We start from the raw sequence: 14,463 nt of genomic DNA, 5'->3' as shown, positions 1-14,463 counted from the left end.
ATGAAAGAGAAATATGTGTTGGAGGGAGCAGGAGGAGGGCGTAAAGAGGTTGTGTATGAGTGTGAGTGTGTGTTCGTATATGCACATAAGCAGTACACAGCTACACATGCACGCCCTCAAATTTTAAAAGGAGGTGTCTGAGTACTGAGCAGCCCGTGGCCAAAAGACAACAAACTTAAACAAACTCCTGCTGTGTGTGTGTGTGTACAGCGCTCTGCACACGCACACAAAACACACACAAAATAATCACTAAAAAGGGCCCGAGTTGAGTTTACGAGTCCATTAAAGTAGCTGAACAAATAGCTGCTCCAAATATGCAATGAATTTTAGATGTTAAACAGAAGACAGGAATACTGGTCCTGATGCTGAACTCATGTCTGTCCAGCATCTTCTTCATCCTCTCTCACCAGTTTTTGCCTCCCTTTATTTCTTTTGTTGCACTCTCTCTGTCTGTCTATCTCACACCGGCGTAATTACACCCCACGCAGTTAAAAAGCTGAAACACGACGGGTCCTCACATCTCTCGCTCTTCAACACACACTAGCAAAATGCTGCTCGAAGCCCTGAAACACACTCCACTCCACAATTGCATTTACTGTCTCTTTTATGCTCCTCCCGTTTGCCTTTCCCACACACATCCAGAGAATTACCTGTTACTAAAACTTTAATTACTCTCATCTTCCCTCACATTTCCTTCGCTTCTCCAATAAACCATATTGTCAGGTAATATACCAGCGTGGGTGTTTTATATTCTTATATTCCCCCACGCACAGATAAGCCATCGCTGTGTTAGCCTGACTTGTACATTCTGTGTTTGTGCATGTGATTGCTTCCAGTCGCCGCCTCACTCGTGAATTCATCTCAGCCTTATTTTCCATCAGGTAACATTTACGCTCCGGCTGAATTTTATTTCTGAGGCTTGGTGTAGTGTCACATAATACCACCTTCAGGTCATCGGTCATGCTGATGGTGCTGCAATTGTTTTTTTGGGTCCAATCCATATCAGCCACGCCCACTCGGTCATTTCTTACCCATGGTTTGCCACAATTGGCTGCAAAAGTTAAGTAGGCGCGGCTAAATCTTCAAAAACTAGCCAAAGAATGCATTCGCCGCCTTCCCAATGTTAGCAGCCTCTCTCTAAGTGAAGGGAACGGCTTTGAAGGGAGCCATTATGTCAATTTTTCCCTTTATCATAAACTCTGGAGGAGAAAGCCTGTAAGTGGATTGTGATGCAGTGGAAAGGACAGGGTCTGGAAAGCAGAGTGCATTTGAAATCAGCCCTCTGCCCCCCTATGGTCCGTGGAAGCTACTTATACGGCCAGTTAAACCAGCGTGGGGCCGTCTTTCTGTCCACTAATGTGCTGTAAGTGAAATGTGGGCGTGTGTTTTTGGCCTCCGGTCAGGGATAATCACAGGACTAAACAGTCTGCTGAGATCTGCTGTATATCTACATTTAACAAGACAAAAAGCATAGATTTGACTTCTTCCTTCAACGGTTCCCTCATGTAACATCACATTCATGAGTCTAATCCATATCGGCAGTTTCTCCAAATGTGAAAGTATTAAACATTGGACAATCCTCCATATTGGAACGAGTAGTGGTATAAAAGAGATGAACTTTTTACAACATGTCGACGATGTCACGGGTGTGACTGCAAAAAATGGGTGCCGACTCCCAGTGTCTCTCTCTCTCTCCCTTCTTTATACTCCCTTAGCTCTGTAGCTTCCTCTCCTCTTTCTCTCTGCCTCCATGTCTCTCCTCCCTTGTGGCCCTGCCCTCATTTCTCTCTGCCATGAATGCGTAGACGCCCCCCACCCTCCCTCCTCTCTCTTGCTATCTCTCTCCTCTCTCTTTCCCTTCTTTACCAGCTTCGGGAAAAAAAAAAACCAAGGTCAGGTCCATTCGTTCTGCCTGAAATCTGTTTAATACCTACAGGTACGGGACCCGGGCCTGGAAGCTGGCCCAGAGTCGTGCCTGGTACAGTCTGCTGAGGGATCACGCCGTCTGTTTGGCTTTGGAACACATCCAAGGGGCTCTTGATAGGGAAGAAGTCCAGGATTGGAATATTTTCAAATACCATCTCAAAAGATTAGGATGGGTTTCTGGATATTGAATTTGGACGGCGCCCAAAGGTCTGAGGAGGAGCGTGTTCAAGTGGACCACTTGGAATGAAATATCCGCTTTAAGGACTTAGAATTTGGAATGCGGCCCAATGGCCCAAATAAGAGAGGCACTGGGGGTTCAGCTCAGAAAGTATATCTTGTTCAAAATCCCTGACAAGGGGGGGGGGGGGTCATATCTTTATGTTAGGAATTGTCCATTTGTTCAACCAGGGGATGATTAACATTTGGATCTTGGCAGGGTGTCAGACTGATCAAAGAGCCCTGACAGAGGTGTGTATTAAGCTCGGAGATAATCCAAGCAAGTCTGCAACCAAAGGGAGAACCTTTAAAGATCAGAGCCCATCAAAGTGTCAGACTCACCCATGAACCCCAGGAATACAAGAGTGAGTTATTAGAGCCGCTCCACGGGCGATAAGTGGCGTTGAGAATGCTGAGTCGGCAGAAAACAAACCCTGCAGTGAGAGTTCAGGTCCTGTGATGCAGAGATGTGCCGATGATGTCACATTTGGTTTTGCCTGATTCAGACTTGAACTCTTTAACGCAGCTCTCACAGTAGCTGAAGCTCAAACACCCCTCTGACCAACCGCCATATACTGTAAATCTGAAATATCTACCCGCATGCTTACACACTCTCACACACTCCTAGAGTATAACAACATACAGTCCTATTTCCAGGGCTACCAAAGTTATGTTAACAGAGCTCATGTCCCTGTCGAGGGATAGAGGGAATTTCATTTAATTGGAGCATGTGCCGCATGTGTGTGTGTGTGTATGTTAGTGTGTGTGTGTGTGTGTGTATGTATGTGTGCAGAAACTGACTGTGATAGAGAAGACAAAGAGAGAGATGATCTTATGAGATGCGTCTTAATAATTGGAAGACCGAGAGTTCAAAATCCACACATACACAAACCTTAGACAATGTGTGTGTGTGTGTGTGTGTGTTTCTCCATACCTTGACCTGTCCAACGTAGGCATGCTCCTGCTCCTCGATGACTGTGAGGTTCACCGGCAGCGAGGGATCGAACAGCGGGTCGTTGTCATTAACATCTGTCACCACAATGTTCACTCTCGCAGTGGAGGTCTGCACACACCCAGACACACACACACAAACACACATCTGTATTAATCATCTTGCAATCTAGCAATCATATCGGACAGCAGCACGAAGGAGGTGATTAGGCCCACTTTGCCCATTCAAAAGGGATTTTTGTGTGTCTACGATCTATATAATAACATTTTGTATTTTGTTAAAAGGGGTCAAGGGTCAGGTAAGGTTTGATAATGCTTATGGCTTGAAAACAACTGACATTCACACCGGGCAGCAGAAACGAAAGCAGAGAGTAAATTCAGAGGAGCAGCAAGGAGAGGCAGAAAAAGTGATTGGATCTGAAGGTCACCAATTTCTTAATCTCACTTTCATGAGCGAGAGAGAGTGAGAGAGGGAAAGAAAGAGAGTGAGTGAGTGAGCGAGCGAGAGAGAGTGAAGGGGGGGTGTTTGACTTTTAAAGTAGTAAACTGAGCAAAAAGGGAAAAATGATGGAGGGTTCACTGATTCACAACAGTGAAGCGGAGTAGAGAACCAGCGCTGTGCTGTGCTGTCTGTGGGTGTGTGTGTGTGTGGGTTTGAGTGACGATCACAGAGGCAAGAACACACTGCTGAGGCTGGCAGGGCGCATAGCGACTCAAGTAATCTCACGTTAGGACCTTACAGTTGACAAAACACTTTATCTAAATGCCAATACATGTAAAATAGAATGAGCAGTAAATGGCAGGCTTTTGGGAGTAAACACACACACACACACACACACACACAAACACACACACACGGATGAGAGCTCCATTTCACATCAGGGGGTTTTCATAATTTTTCCATAACCGCACTTCTCAGTTTATTATGGTGCTGAGACCATGGCGACCTGCCAAAGCCTCAAAATTCAGAGCTGTGGATTCCGTGTGATTTCAGCTCCGCTCCCATCTGTGCTGTAATCGCCTCGCAGTTGGGAATACTCCTGGGCGATTGCTCGGCAACCACCTGTGATTGGCAGGTGTTCGATGGCGACAGCAACGCTCGATAGCTTAAACACAGATGACATTATTTCCCACTAAATGCAGATGTGTGGTGTTGCGTTCACCTCACAGAGTGTTAAGTTGCATCACACGCACACGCATGCACACACACACACACACACACACAGTGCAGCAGGTTTACTGCAGCAGCATGTAGGGTCCTCAATCTGTGGCACTATGATGGATTCACCGGCCAAATAGCCAATTAGGCACTTTGTAGTCTGACAGTCTCACAACGGGACATTTAATAATAGGGGACGCAGGTTTGTGTATGTGTGTGTGTGCTTGCACGCATATGAAGACAACCCGAGGCCTTTGGAGTGACGCTGATTAATGGGCCCCTATAAGGCAACTTCAATCTTTTCTCCTCCTCCGTTATTCCCCCTGGTTCTTCCTATCTCTTATCTTTGGTCTCTTATACTGTTGTTTCCTCTCCTCCTCCTCCTCCTCCGCTCTGTCCCCGCCTCTTTACCTCGGCTCCCTCACCCTGCTCACATTCGCCCTCTTTTCTCTCACTGCATTCCAAACAGTCTGGGGTAGGCAAGGCAGTAAAATGACCCAAATACTTAAAGCTGTTCTCAGACTTAAAGACCTTTGAGGCAGATGGATAATAAATATACTAATTGTCAACGTCCAGAGAACCACGACAAGTGTGTGTGTGTGTGTGTGCGTGTGCTGTTAAGGTTTCAAGAGCCCCCCATGAATACTTAATGGCCACATCTCTCCTTACTCCTTTCGTACTTGTTCTTTTCCTTCTTGTTTTGTGTCTGTGTGTGTGTGTGTGTGTGTCGGTGTGTTAGAAGGTCGAAGTATTCAAATCAGCACTTTCTCTTCTCAGAGGGACCTTAAACTTTACCTTTTGTGTTAATTGACATGCGGGGGAAGGGATCAGTGAAGGGGAGATAAGCCTGTCGTTATGCCGTGCTAAATAGATGGGTGATAGAGGGGACAACAAAGGAGGAGGAGGAGGATGGGGGGAGCCAGTCAGGGAAAAGTGCTGAGAGTCAGACGAGGAGGGAGGGAGGAGGGCGAGCGGAGGGCAGGGACTCCAACCACTGGCTTCATTTGACTTTCATGTGAGAAAGCCTGAAGATTTGACTTTTAAAAAGGGAAAGAGAGGAGGAGGAAGAAAAAAAACAGACAGAGAGCCACGGGTGGGCGTGCAGGTGGAGCTGGGGGCAGAGGCTCTCTAGTGACCTGCTACCTATTACATAGAGGAAGAAAGGGACGAAGGGCAAACACACATTTATCCCTGCAAAACAGCTCTTAGACTTGAATAAACACCCAAATAACACAGTTTATCCCCAGAAAACCACAAATGTTGTGTTGTTTTGGCTTCTCATGCTACCGTACCCCTCTGCACAATATGGTTGATCACTTTCTAATAGCAATAGCACAACTCGTCTGGGCTTCTTACCCCATCTGGGTGTCCGTCTGAGGCAGTGACCACCAGGCTGTAAGAGTCCACGGTCTCCCTGTCTAGAGCCTGAACCAGAATCAAATGGCCGGTCCTGAGGAGAGAACGCACACAGAACCTTCTCAGAATAGAATAGAATACAATAGAAATGCAAGGATAAATGTAGAATGAATTCAAACAGAGACAACAAAAGAAAGAGAAAATGGAGATGAGCATCCGATTTGCATGCTGGAGAAGAGAACTAAATGAGATGAAATGGAATAGAAGAGGATAAGATAACGTAGGACCGGATATGACAGAACACAATAGAACACTTACTGTCTGTGGCTGTGGTATAATTTAATTTAAATAAGCAAGAAGACACTCAAGAACACACTCTGATAACTAGCGTGTGAAGGTTAAAACCTAAAAGTGCATCTTCACTTTGAAATGGCTCGCTGACCTGTCACTCAAGAAGCAACCAGTTTGGAATCAAAACAGTAAGAAACTAAGACTGTTCATTATGGAAAATTGTTACGAATAATTCACATTTATTAGAATCATATTGCTGATATATTCAATGATTTCCCCCAGAAAATTTGAAGCATTTGAAACAGAAGTTAGACCAGGACATGACTGTAAAGTAGCATCGACGCATGCAGAACAATGAAACCAGCTTCATTCTGATCACGTACGTAGTCAGATGCATATGATCAAATAGTATGAGAGATAAATCAGCACAATATGTCAACGTGTCATATGTTCTTTGAAATGTTTGTCAGCGTAATCACATAAAAGTAAGAAAGACGCTGCAGGAATCACTAATAACTCTGATTCTTAATTATTTAAACTTTAGACTCATTAAATCCAATTCAACCATTCAAACTGAAGCGAAAAGGCCAGATGATTTAAGTCAGATTCAGATTTAGGGGGAAAATGAAGGCCTGCGGTGCTGTTGCGCTCGTAAATGTGTGTGTGTGTGTATGTGTGTATGTGTGTTTGTGTGTGTGTGTGTGTGTGTGTGTGTGTGTGTGTGTGTGTGGGACTTCTGACCATCCAAAAACATCAAAACTAGCAGAAACCTCTGATGTTGAGGCCAATTAATTACTTTTCCAAATTTTTCAAAGTGGATGTTTATACAGATGAAAACATTTTGGTTGAGGAGCCTTCATGAACCTCACCGGGCCCAAATTGAAAACCAAAAAGCAGATCATAAGCTCCTGACCGATTTCTCTCTCACAGCAATCTGAATACTTTACTACTGCGACTACTTAGTGTGTGTAACATCAGGTGTGTGTGTGTGTGTGTGTGTACTCTCCCAGGTGGGGAACATGGCATTTTTGTAACTTTAAAGATTTGGACTTGGCGTTTACATTGGGTCTGACAGAGCTCCATCAAATATTCATAGACAGCAGCAGTCAGTAGCTTCATACTAATCTTCACCGAGCTGCAAACTCCATTCATTCTCACCTTCTTCTTCTTCAGGCTTCGCTCCTGTTCTGTAGTTTCCTCTCAGCTGCGTACGATGTTTTGTTTTGTTTACTTTATTTCTCCTTGTTCCTCTTTTCCCCTCCCTCCCATATTTCACCTTCTCTCTTTTCTCATCTCTCTCTCTTTTCCTCCCTCCCCGTCCCTTTTATTGTAGCAGAAATACATTTTTAATAAGCAATAAATGAATAAATACCCTGGACTCTGTGTGTGTGTGTCTGTGTGTGAGTGTGAGAGAGTTTGTGGGCGTGTTTACGGTTGAGCCTCAGGCAGAGCTCAAGCCCAGAATACTAAAGTGTTATGTGTGTGGTGTACTTCAACCACACACACACACACATATGCATACACACACTTACACCCCGCAAAAACCACATATAACACATGATCATGTGCACAAACGACATGTGTGAGGAAGAGTGACTTGTGTGTGTGTGTGTGTGTGTGTGTGTGTGTTTACCTCTGCTGTAGTGCAAAGTGTCCATGGGGGTCTCCACTCTGGATGTCGTAGCTGATGGGGTCCTTCTCCCGATCTACTGCCTTAAGAAGAAAACACACACACACACACATACACACACATTATAACATTATAAGTATTTTCAATCAGCAAAATCCTCGCATACCTTTGGATGAACTGTACTTTTAGTAAACTCAACATTGTTCTGAAAGAAGGGGTTGGCTGTGTGTGTGTGTGTGTCTGTGTGTGTGTGTACCTGCAGGTTCAGCAGGGTCCCTCCAGTCCTCATGGCCTCGCTGATCTCCAGGTTGTACTGTTGCCGTGGGAAACGAGGAGGGCTCTGGTTGTTTGGTGGTAGAACTTCAATGTAGACTGTGGTGATGGATGACCTGTGTGTGTGTGTGTGTGTGTGTGTGTGTGTGTGTGTGTGTGTGTGTGTGTGTGTGTGTGTGTGTGTCAGGGGGAAGCAGGAAGGAAGAAGGAGGGGGGGGGGGGTGAGACAGATTGGACAGACTGATACATGAACTGAGACACAACTGAGAGAGACACAGGGCTGTACAGCAGGTGCAGCAGATAAAAGTGAAATACCGGCAGAGAAGAAGAGGAAATGGTGAAGGTGAAGGAGAGGCGAGGGAGCGAGCGGCTCAGAGAGGAGCTGGGGGAGGTGACCGCTCTATTATTTACCAGAGCAGCTGCACACTGTTTGTCCCTTTGCACTTCATGCTGTGTTTAACTAATCGATAAGTCAACAACTGTGTGAGTGGAAGAGGCAAGAGACAGAGAGAAGAAGCTGCACTACAAACCAAACGCTCCACTTTACTGGGTTTACTGTCTAACTGGGACGGTTCACACTGAGACAATCCACCATTGGGCAGTTTGATTGACAGGAGGCACATGGAGGCGCTTGATTCTATCCTGCCTGGATCCAGATGTTGATCCTGGCTCATTGTTGTGGTGTAACACAGTCGGGAGGAGATGTTGGATAATTGAGATACGGGAAATGATTTACCATAGTTATGAACTACACAGCCCTCCAATCAGAAGTGAGCAGCGAGTCCCTTAAAGAGACAGTTCCCTTATTTATGGATGGAGCTATGATCTTCTCTTACTCCCCTTGTTGATTAAAGTCATATTCAAGTGGGAATTACACGAATAAGAAATCTCAAGAATAAGCTTAATTGGACTCCAAAGGACATGATCGTGCAGAAGAAGACAGAGAGCGAGAGAGAGAGAGAGAGAGAGAGAGAGAGAGAGAGACGGAGCTGGGAAAGAGAAATGCGTTTAGGGAGAGATCTGACAGTGAGAAGTCTTAATTAAGCAGCTTTTACTTCACCTCTGGCAAAACGCTTCAGACGTTCATCGAGCCGCATTCGCCCGACGTTTTTTAATCAACACGCCACTTATCACTTGTCACCCAAATGAGAGCTATTCATTTCCTGTGCGCATGTTTGTGTACCTGGGTCTCCGTTTGTCATGTTTAGAGTATCACTACGCCATCGTTCAAAGTGACTGGCATGATGTAATTGTGAAATACAATATGACTGCATCTGGTAAATTAAAAGGAAAGACTCAATTTAAAACAGATTTGCTATTTGATTTGATTTCCTCCCCCTCCCCCAAAAAAAAGAGAGAGAGAGAGAGGGAGAGAGAGAGTCGGCTCATAGTGTTCGATGACGTAACACAACAGGCATTCATCAGTCACAAGCATTCAAACAGATCAGACTTGCAGCCTCCAAATCCGAGCAACGATCCTTAAACAACAATTTCACAGAGCAAATAGGAGACAAATGGGGATAAATGAGTTATAACACGTTTCCCAGGGTGCGAGAGACAGAGAGGGAGAGAGAGAGAGCGAGAGCGAGAGAGAGAGGAGTGCTAGAGTGGAATAAATAAGCTAAGGGGGAGCGGAAGACATTTCCATACCGTGAAGATACAAGTAACGATATCTAAATAAAAAAATATGAGTTTGAGGCAAATTACAATAACAAAACATTTATTTTTCCAGATATTGCAAAAAAACGATTGCTTGAGTTCATCTTACTAATGGACTTATCAATAGCATAATTGTCTCATCTTACCAGGAGACGGACGCAATTAAACGTCTCATTGTCGAAGGAAAAAATATAGCAAACTTTCTGAGACAAAAGTTATGGATGGAGGACACGAGAGGGGGGACGAGAGATCAGAGGTCGGCTCTCACGTCTGAGCAACAGCAGCTCAGAGAACCTGTTACTGTTTGGGGCTTTTTTGCAGCAGTTAAAAAATAAATGAGGGGATAAAGTGTGAGGAGAGACAGAGAGAGAGGAGCGTTGTTATATGAGGCGACATTATGGATGAGAGCAGATGGAGGGACTGGAGCTCATCCATCTCCTCTCTCTCGCTCTCTCTCCGTCCTCAAAACCGTTGATATTTATCGGATTAATCGGGTTCAGCGATTACGACTGTTGTTTGCTCGCGTAAACAAGCCAAGCTGAGAGGGCAAAGAAGGCTTACGCTTCAATTTACCAACTGCCCTCTAATTCAGCGCCGCACACTCACACTCACACTACCAAGTGATTTCTGGAATTGCTTGGCGTTGCAGCAAGGTGCAGCAGGGGTTTGGGTCTAGCTTTGAGTTTCCTCTACTACCCTCTACATCTCCTTTCCCCTCTCCTCTGGTGTCCTCTTTCCACTTCCTCCTCAGCTCTGAGCGCAGCCTAAACGGGGCCCCGGGCAAGAAACTGTTTGCCGTATACCGGGATGCATCCTAGCCGGAAAAATTACTTCTTCGTTGAGAGAAAAGTATGTGTTTCAGTGTGTGGCATGAAATCAAGTGATGAATCATCATCCCCACACACACGCGCGCGCGGGGGAAGCGTGCTTTCTGAGTTGAGAGTGTGAGAGGAAGTGCAGAGGGGAAACTGGGTCGCTGCTCGTTGGCGTCTATTTTTCATTTCTTTTAAGGTTTCTCTATGCAAGTCGGAGGACTCGAGACTCAGATCAGGTCGAAAGTTTTAGACTGGCACCACAATTAGGGGTCGGGTTTAAAGGGCCTCAAACCCTCTCACACACTGGGAACCTGCATCCTCAGAATTCCTCCCTTTCATGCCTTGTTGGTGCTCATCAGGAGGAGCACACACAGCCTGATTTGGGCCCTGACCCATGGTTTGATCAAATCAGTCTGGAGAGACAAGGATATTGATTTTTTTGTATAAGGGGGGGAGGGAGAGGGGGACTTTATGGTTTCTACTGTGATAAAAAAATTGGTCTGGGGGGAAATTTGGGGACACTGGAACCAACTCAATCTGCAATGTTTCACGTTCCGTATTGATTTGGCAGCAGCCCAGCATGAGAATAGTGAGAGGAGAGGAGAGGAGAGGAGAGGAGAGGAGAGGAGAGGAGAGGAGAGGAGAGGAGAGGAGAGGAGAGGAGAGGAGAGAGGATTCCATTTTTCATGACCGACTGACAAATATTGGATATTGTCAGTCTGATAGCGAGAGACAAAAATTTCAATTTCAATAGAGAATAAGCCACTTTTATGTTGTTCAGCTCAAGTGCTCTCTGTATGATTGAATTGGATTTGTTTGTAAGATAAATGACTTAGATTTGGAGGAATCCAGCAGGTTCACAGATTTTAGGGTCGGGAGATGCAGCAATGTATATGTGATATATAAACTTTCTATCACTTTACTCGTGAGGTGAAGGTGATTAAAATGAGGAATAAAGGGCTGAATTCATCTTCAGTCTGCTAACATGTCGATTCTTCAGTCACACTGACACATGATGCAGCAGAAACACTGTCCAAAGCTCTGACAGAGCAGCAGCCTCATCGATCTGCGGTGCACGAGCGCAGACCGACTGTTTGATTGCTGCTATCTCGCTTTCCGTTCTCACGTGCTGCTGCTAAACTAATTGCTGAAACTTAAGTTTTGTTTTGCACATCAATATGCATGAAGAGACCAAAACATTAGAAGCAGTCAGGTTTGGATGAGGTTCGATTAACCCCGTGGCAGAGCAATGTAACAGGAAACTAATAGCATCTAACACAATCTATCCCCTAAGAACAGCAGCCAGGCAGAGTGCGTTTATTTGACATCTATGACCTCATCCTTAATATCCCGCGCCTGTAAAGGACGACAGTGTCCTTGTTTCTAAATACCAGACAGCGCAATTTCCAAAATGGAACAGGTTGTCACACAGCACCTACTCATTACCTTTCAGTTTCATCTCCGTCTTTCCTCCTCTCATTCTCCACTTTCCTGTTCCCTCCATTTGCCAAAGTAAAACCATAATTTCTGAAACTACAATTACTTACTTTCTGAATTGAGGAAATGGAAAGAATGGACAGAGGGAAGTTTATGAATGTCTGACAGTATAATGGCTGCTGTAGTGACCCCTCCTCCCCCCTTACCTTCTGTGATCTGAGGGCCCATTGTCCATAGCTTCCACCGTCAAAGCGTAGCTCCGCCCCACGGCGAGCTCCACACCCTCCGCCGCCGTGATCACCCCGCTCCTGTGAGAACGGTTTGTAATCAGTACACGCAGCATTTCCCACTGGAAGTTACAATCTAACATGCCATATGACTTATAAAAGGGATTTACTCGTTATGGATGAGGAAGTGTCCCTGATCGCCTGCAAGGATCCCATAGGTCACCTGACCATTGGCACCGGCGTCGTGGTCCACTGCTGACAGCTAGGGAGGGAGGGAACATAAAGGAAGCAGATAACAAATGAAATAGTGAGAAGAAGAAGACTTAAAAAGCAGGTGATCAATACCTGTGTGTATGTGTGTGTCTGTGTACCTGTAATACGGTTTCTCCAGGCATCATGTCAGTGTACAGGTTGACGTTGTAAGAGACCTTCGCAAAAGTCGGGGTGTTGTCGTTGGCATCCAGCACCGTTATTGTCACGGTGACCGGAACGCTCTGCTGGACGCCGTCTGATGCTTGCATCTGGTCAGAGAGAGAAGAAGAAGACGAAGAGCAGAGAGACACGGCAGAGGAAGTAGTTAGGAATTAGTGTCATGTATCTTACCAACAACACCATAACCATACTTGTGTTTTACTGCTATATTTACCCTTTAAGCTTGGATGGAAATATTACCCATAATCCCTGTGGGATATATGATTTGAACAGGGACATGGAGTTCATGTTCATGTCTAATTTCATCAGCAGTTTGGTCTCTTTGCTTCACCTGTTGGCTGCAGTGAGGCATGAAGAAACACGCCCACTTCACACACTGGACTGCATTCAATCACGACTGAACTCAAGTAAACATGAGGCGATATTAGACTTTTCACATGACCACCAATTCCCTGCCAAGGAGTTGTTGGAGTTCTTTAAACCCCCTCTTCCTTCTTCCCTCCCTCCCTCCCTCCCTCTCTAGCTCCTCTCCCGGTTTGCTTTCCCCTGCACAGCCTTCTGCATCCAAACAGCTGTGACACTAAAGTCTGGCGAACAGCTTGAAGATAACAGGACGGCGCTTATGAAGCGAAGCCTCGCCACCGTCGTCTCACCTCTGGCGGCGAGAGCGACTGTCTCAGTTCTCTGTGACACAACAACAGAGCCGAGTTTGATTGCACCGTAATAAGCTGGAGGATGAGACGCTGAGAGCGCCAGAGGAAGAGAAAGGGAGAGTGGATAGCATGGAATAAAATCGAAGACCTGATAAGGCGGAATACAGGGAAGAGCGGAGGGAAATAAAGGCCTGAATGTTGGATAATCCTGCGAATAACAGGACGTTTTCACTCATATGCACACAGCGCGAGCAGAGGAAAATCACATTCCTCCCTGTTGCTCGCTTCTTTCCTTCCCTCCTCTCCACCAGGTCACAGTTGTACACGTGCCCCATCTCCTTTCCTTTTCTCCTCTCTCCCTTTCATCCTTTCCTCCCCTCCCCTGCCTCCCCCCTCCCTCCCTCACGTCTCATCTTTTCACCTCGCCTCCCTATCTGAAACCGTCTTCCAAGTTTCGCCTGTAAAGGTTTCATCAAAGGCGGTTTCGGAGAGTTATTCAAAGGCATTCAGGCGCGTTACACGGTGGCGCTCACAGACGCCGAGGGTCTGAGTGGAATACCGTGAAGGTGTAGGAGTCCTGCTTCTCTCGGTCCAGCGGCTGCAGCAGGGTGAGGAATCTCCCCATGCCGCTGGTAGACGCGGAGAAAACGTCGGAGTAGGTGTCCAAGGAAAGCTGGAGCTGAGGATCCTTGGTCTGTGGGTGTAACAGAGGAGATAGGAGATGAGGCAACTTTAACCTTTAACCACCCAAGGAGCGCTACTGTCTGTGTGCTCTTTTATGATTAGATCCTCCTCCACACTCATTCACACATTCACACTTGGGAGCTTCCCAGTGCGACCACGCAGAAGTGCTGTTGGCTCCAGTTTATCAGCCGGGGGATTAAAGATTCGCAGAGTTTATTTTTTTGGGGGGTGGGTGGGGAAATTTGGACAGCTGCCAGTTAAGAGATGAGAACAGAGATGAAAAATCACCGGTGTGTCCTTGATGGCTTCACGCTATACTCCTGGAGTCTTACTCTCCAATAGTGTTGAGCAAGTCGGGGGGAAGATGGCGTTGGAGGGATTGATTAGAAAAAAGTTTTCAAAAGTGAAATTGCATCAAGTCAAGATGAATAATGAAGTCACAGTTTCAGATTTTGGAACAGGGTCTGATCTGAAGCACATATTCATCATCTACAGACTGACGGGAATATTTGAAGAGGATCTCTGCTGCGTCGGCTCTCTACAACTAAATACAGTACTTCATGTATATTGTACATATATTTGACAAATTTCCTTTACAAAAATGTGAGGAATGACTTACAGTTCAGTTTTGGGCCAATGTGACGGAAACTGAAGTCATCATTCGTCAATCGTTTAATCAATCATTTTGCTTGATTAAAAACTGAAATAGAAGTATAAGCTGACAATCCCAGTAATAACCAGTCTGATGCTTTAA

The 14,463-nt window shown here is 45.7% G+C and overlaps 1 protein-coding gene across 1 annotated transcript in view; it reads right to left on the bottom strand.

Moving 5' to 3' along the window:
• LOC143001890 (protocadherin-15-like) overlaps positions 1-14,463 on the bottom strand; it is a 60,307-nt gene that overhangs the window by 28,162 nt on the left and 17,682 nt on the right. The window contains 8 exon segments of the mRNA XM_076151732.1: positions 3,077-3,205; positions 5,609-5,702; positions 7,533-7,612; positions 7,786-7,918; positions 11,920-12,021; positions 12,111-12,202; positions 12,312-12,461; positions 13,585-13,719. Of these exon segments, the coding sequence (XP_076007847.1) occupies positions 3,077-3,205; positions 5,609-5,702; positions 7,533-7,612; positions 7,786-7,918; positions 11,920-12,021; positions 12,111-12,202; positions 12,312-12,461; positions 13,585-13,719 (915 nt within the window).

This window comes from Genypterus blacodes, unplaced genomic scaffold (genome assembly GCF_046128005.1).
Source record: "Genypterus blacodes isolate CSIRO-AG114 ecotype Tasmania unplaced genomic scaffold, CSIRO-AGI_Gbla_v1 ptg000055l_1, whole genome shotgun sequence".
NCBI lineage: Eukaryota > Metazoa > Chordata > Actinopteri > Ophidiiformes > Ophidiidae > Genypterus > Genypterus blacodes.
The sequence above is the reverse complement of the archived record's forward strand: the minus strand, read 5'-3'. Positions and strand labels throughout refer to the sequence as shown.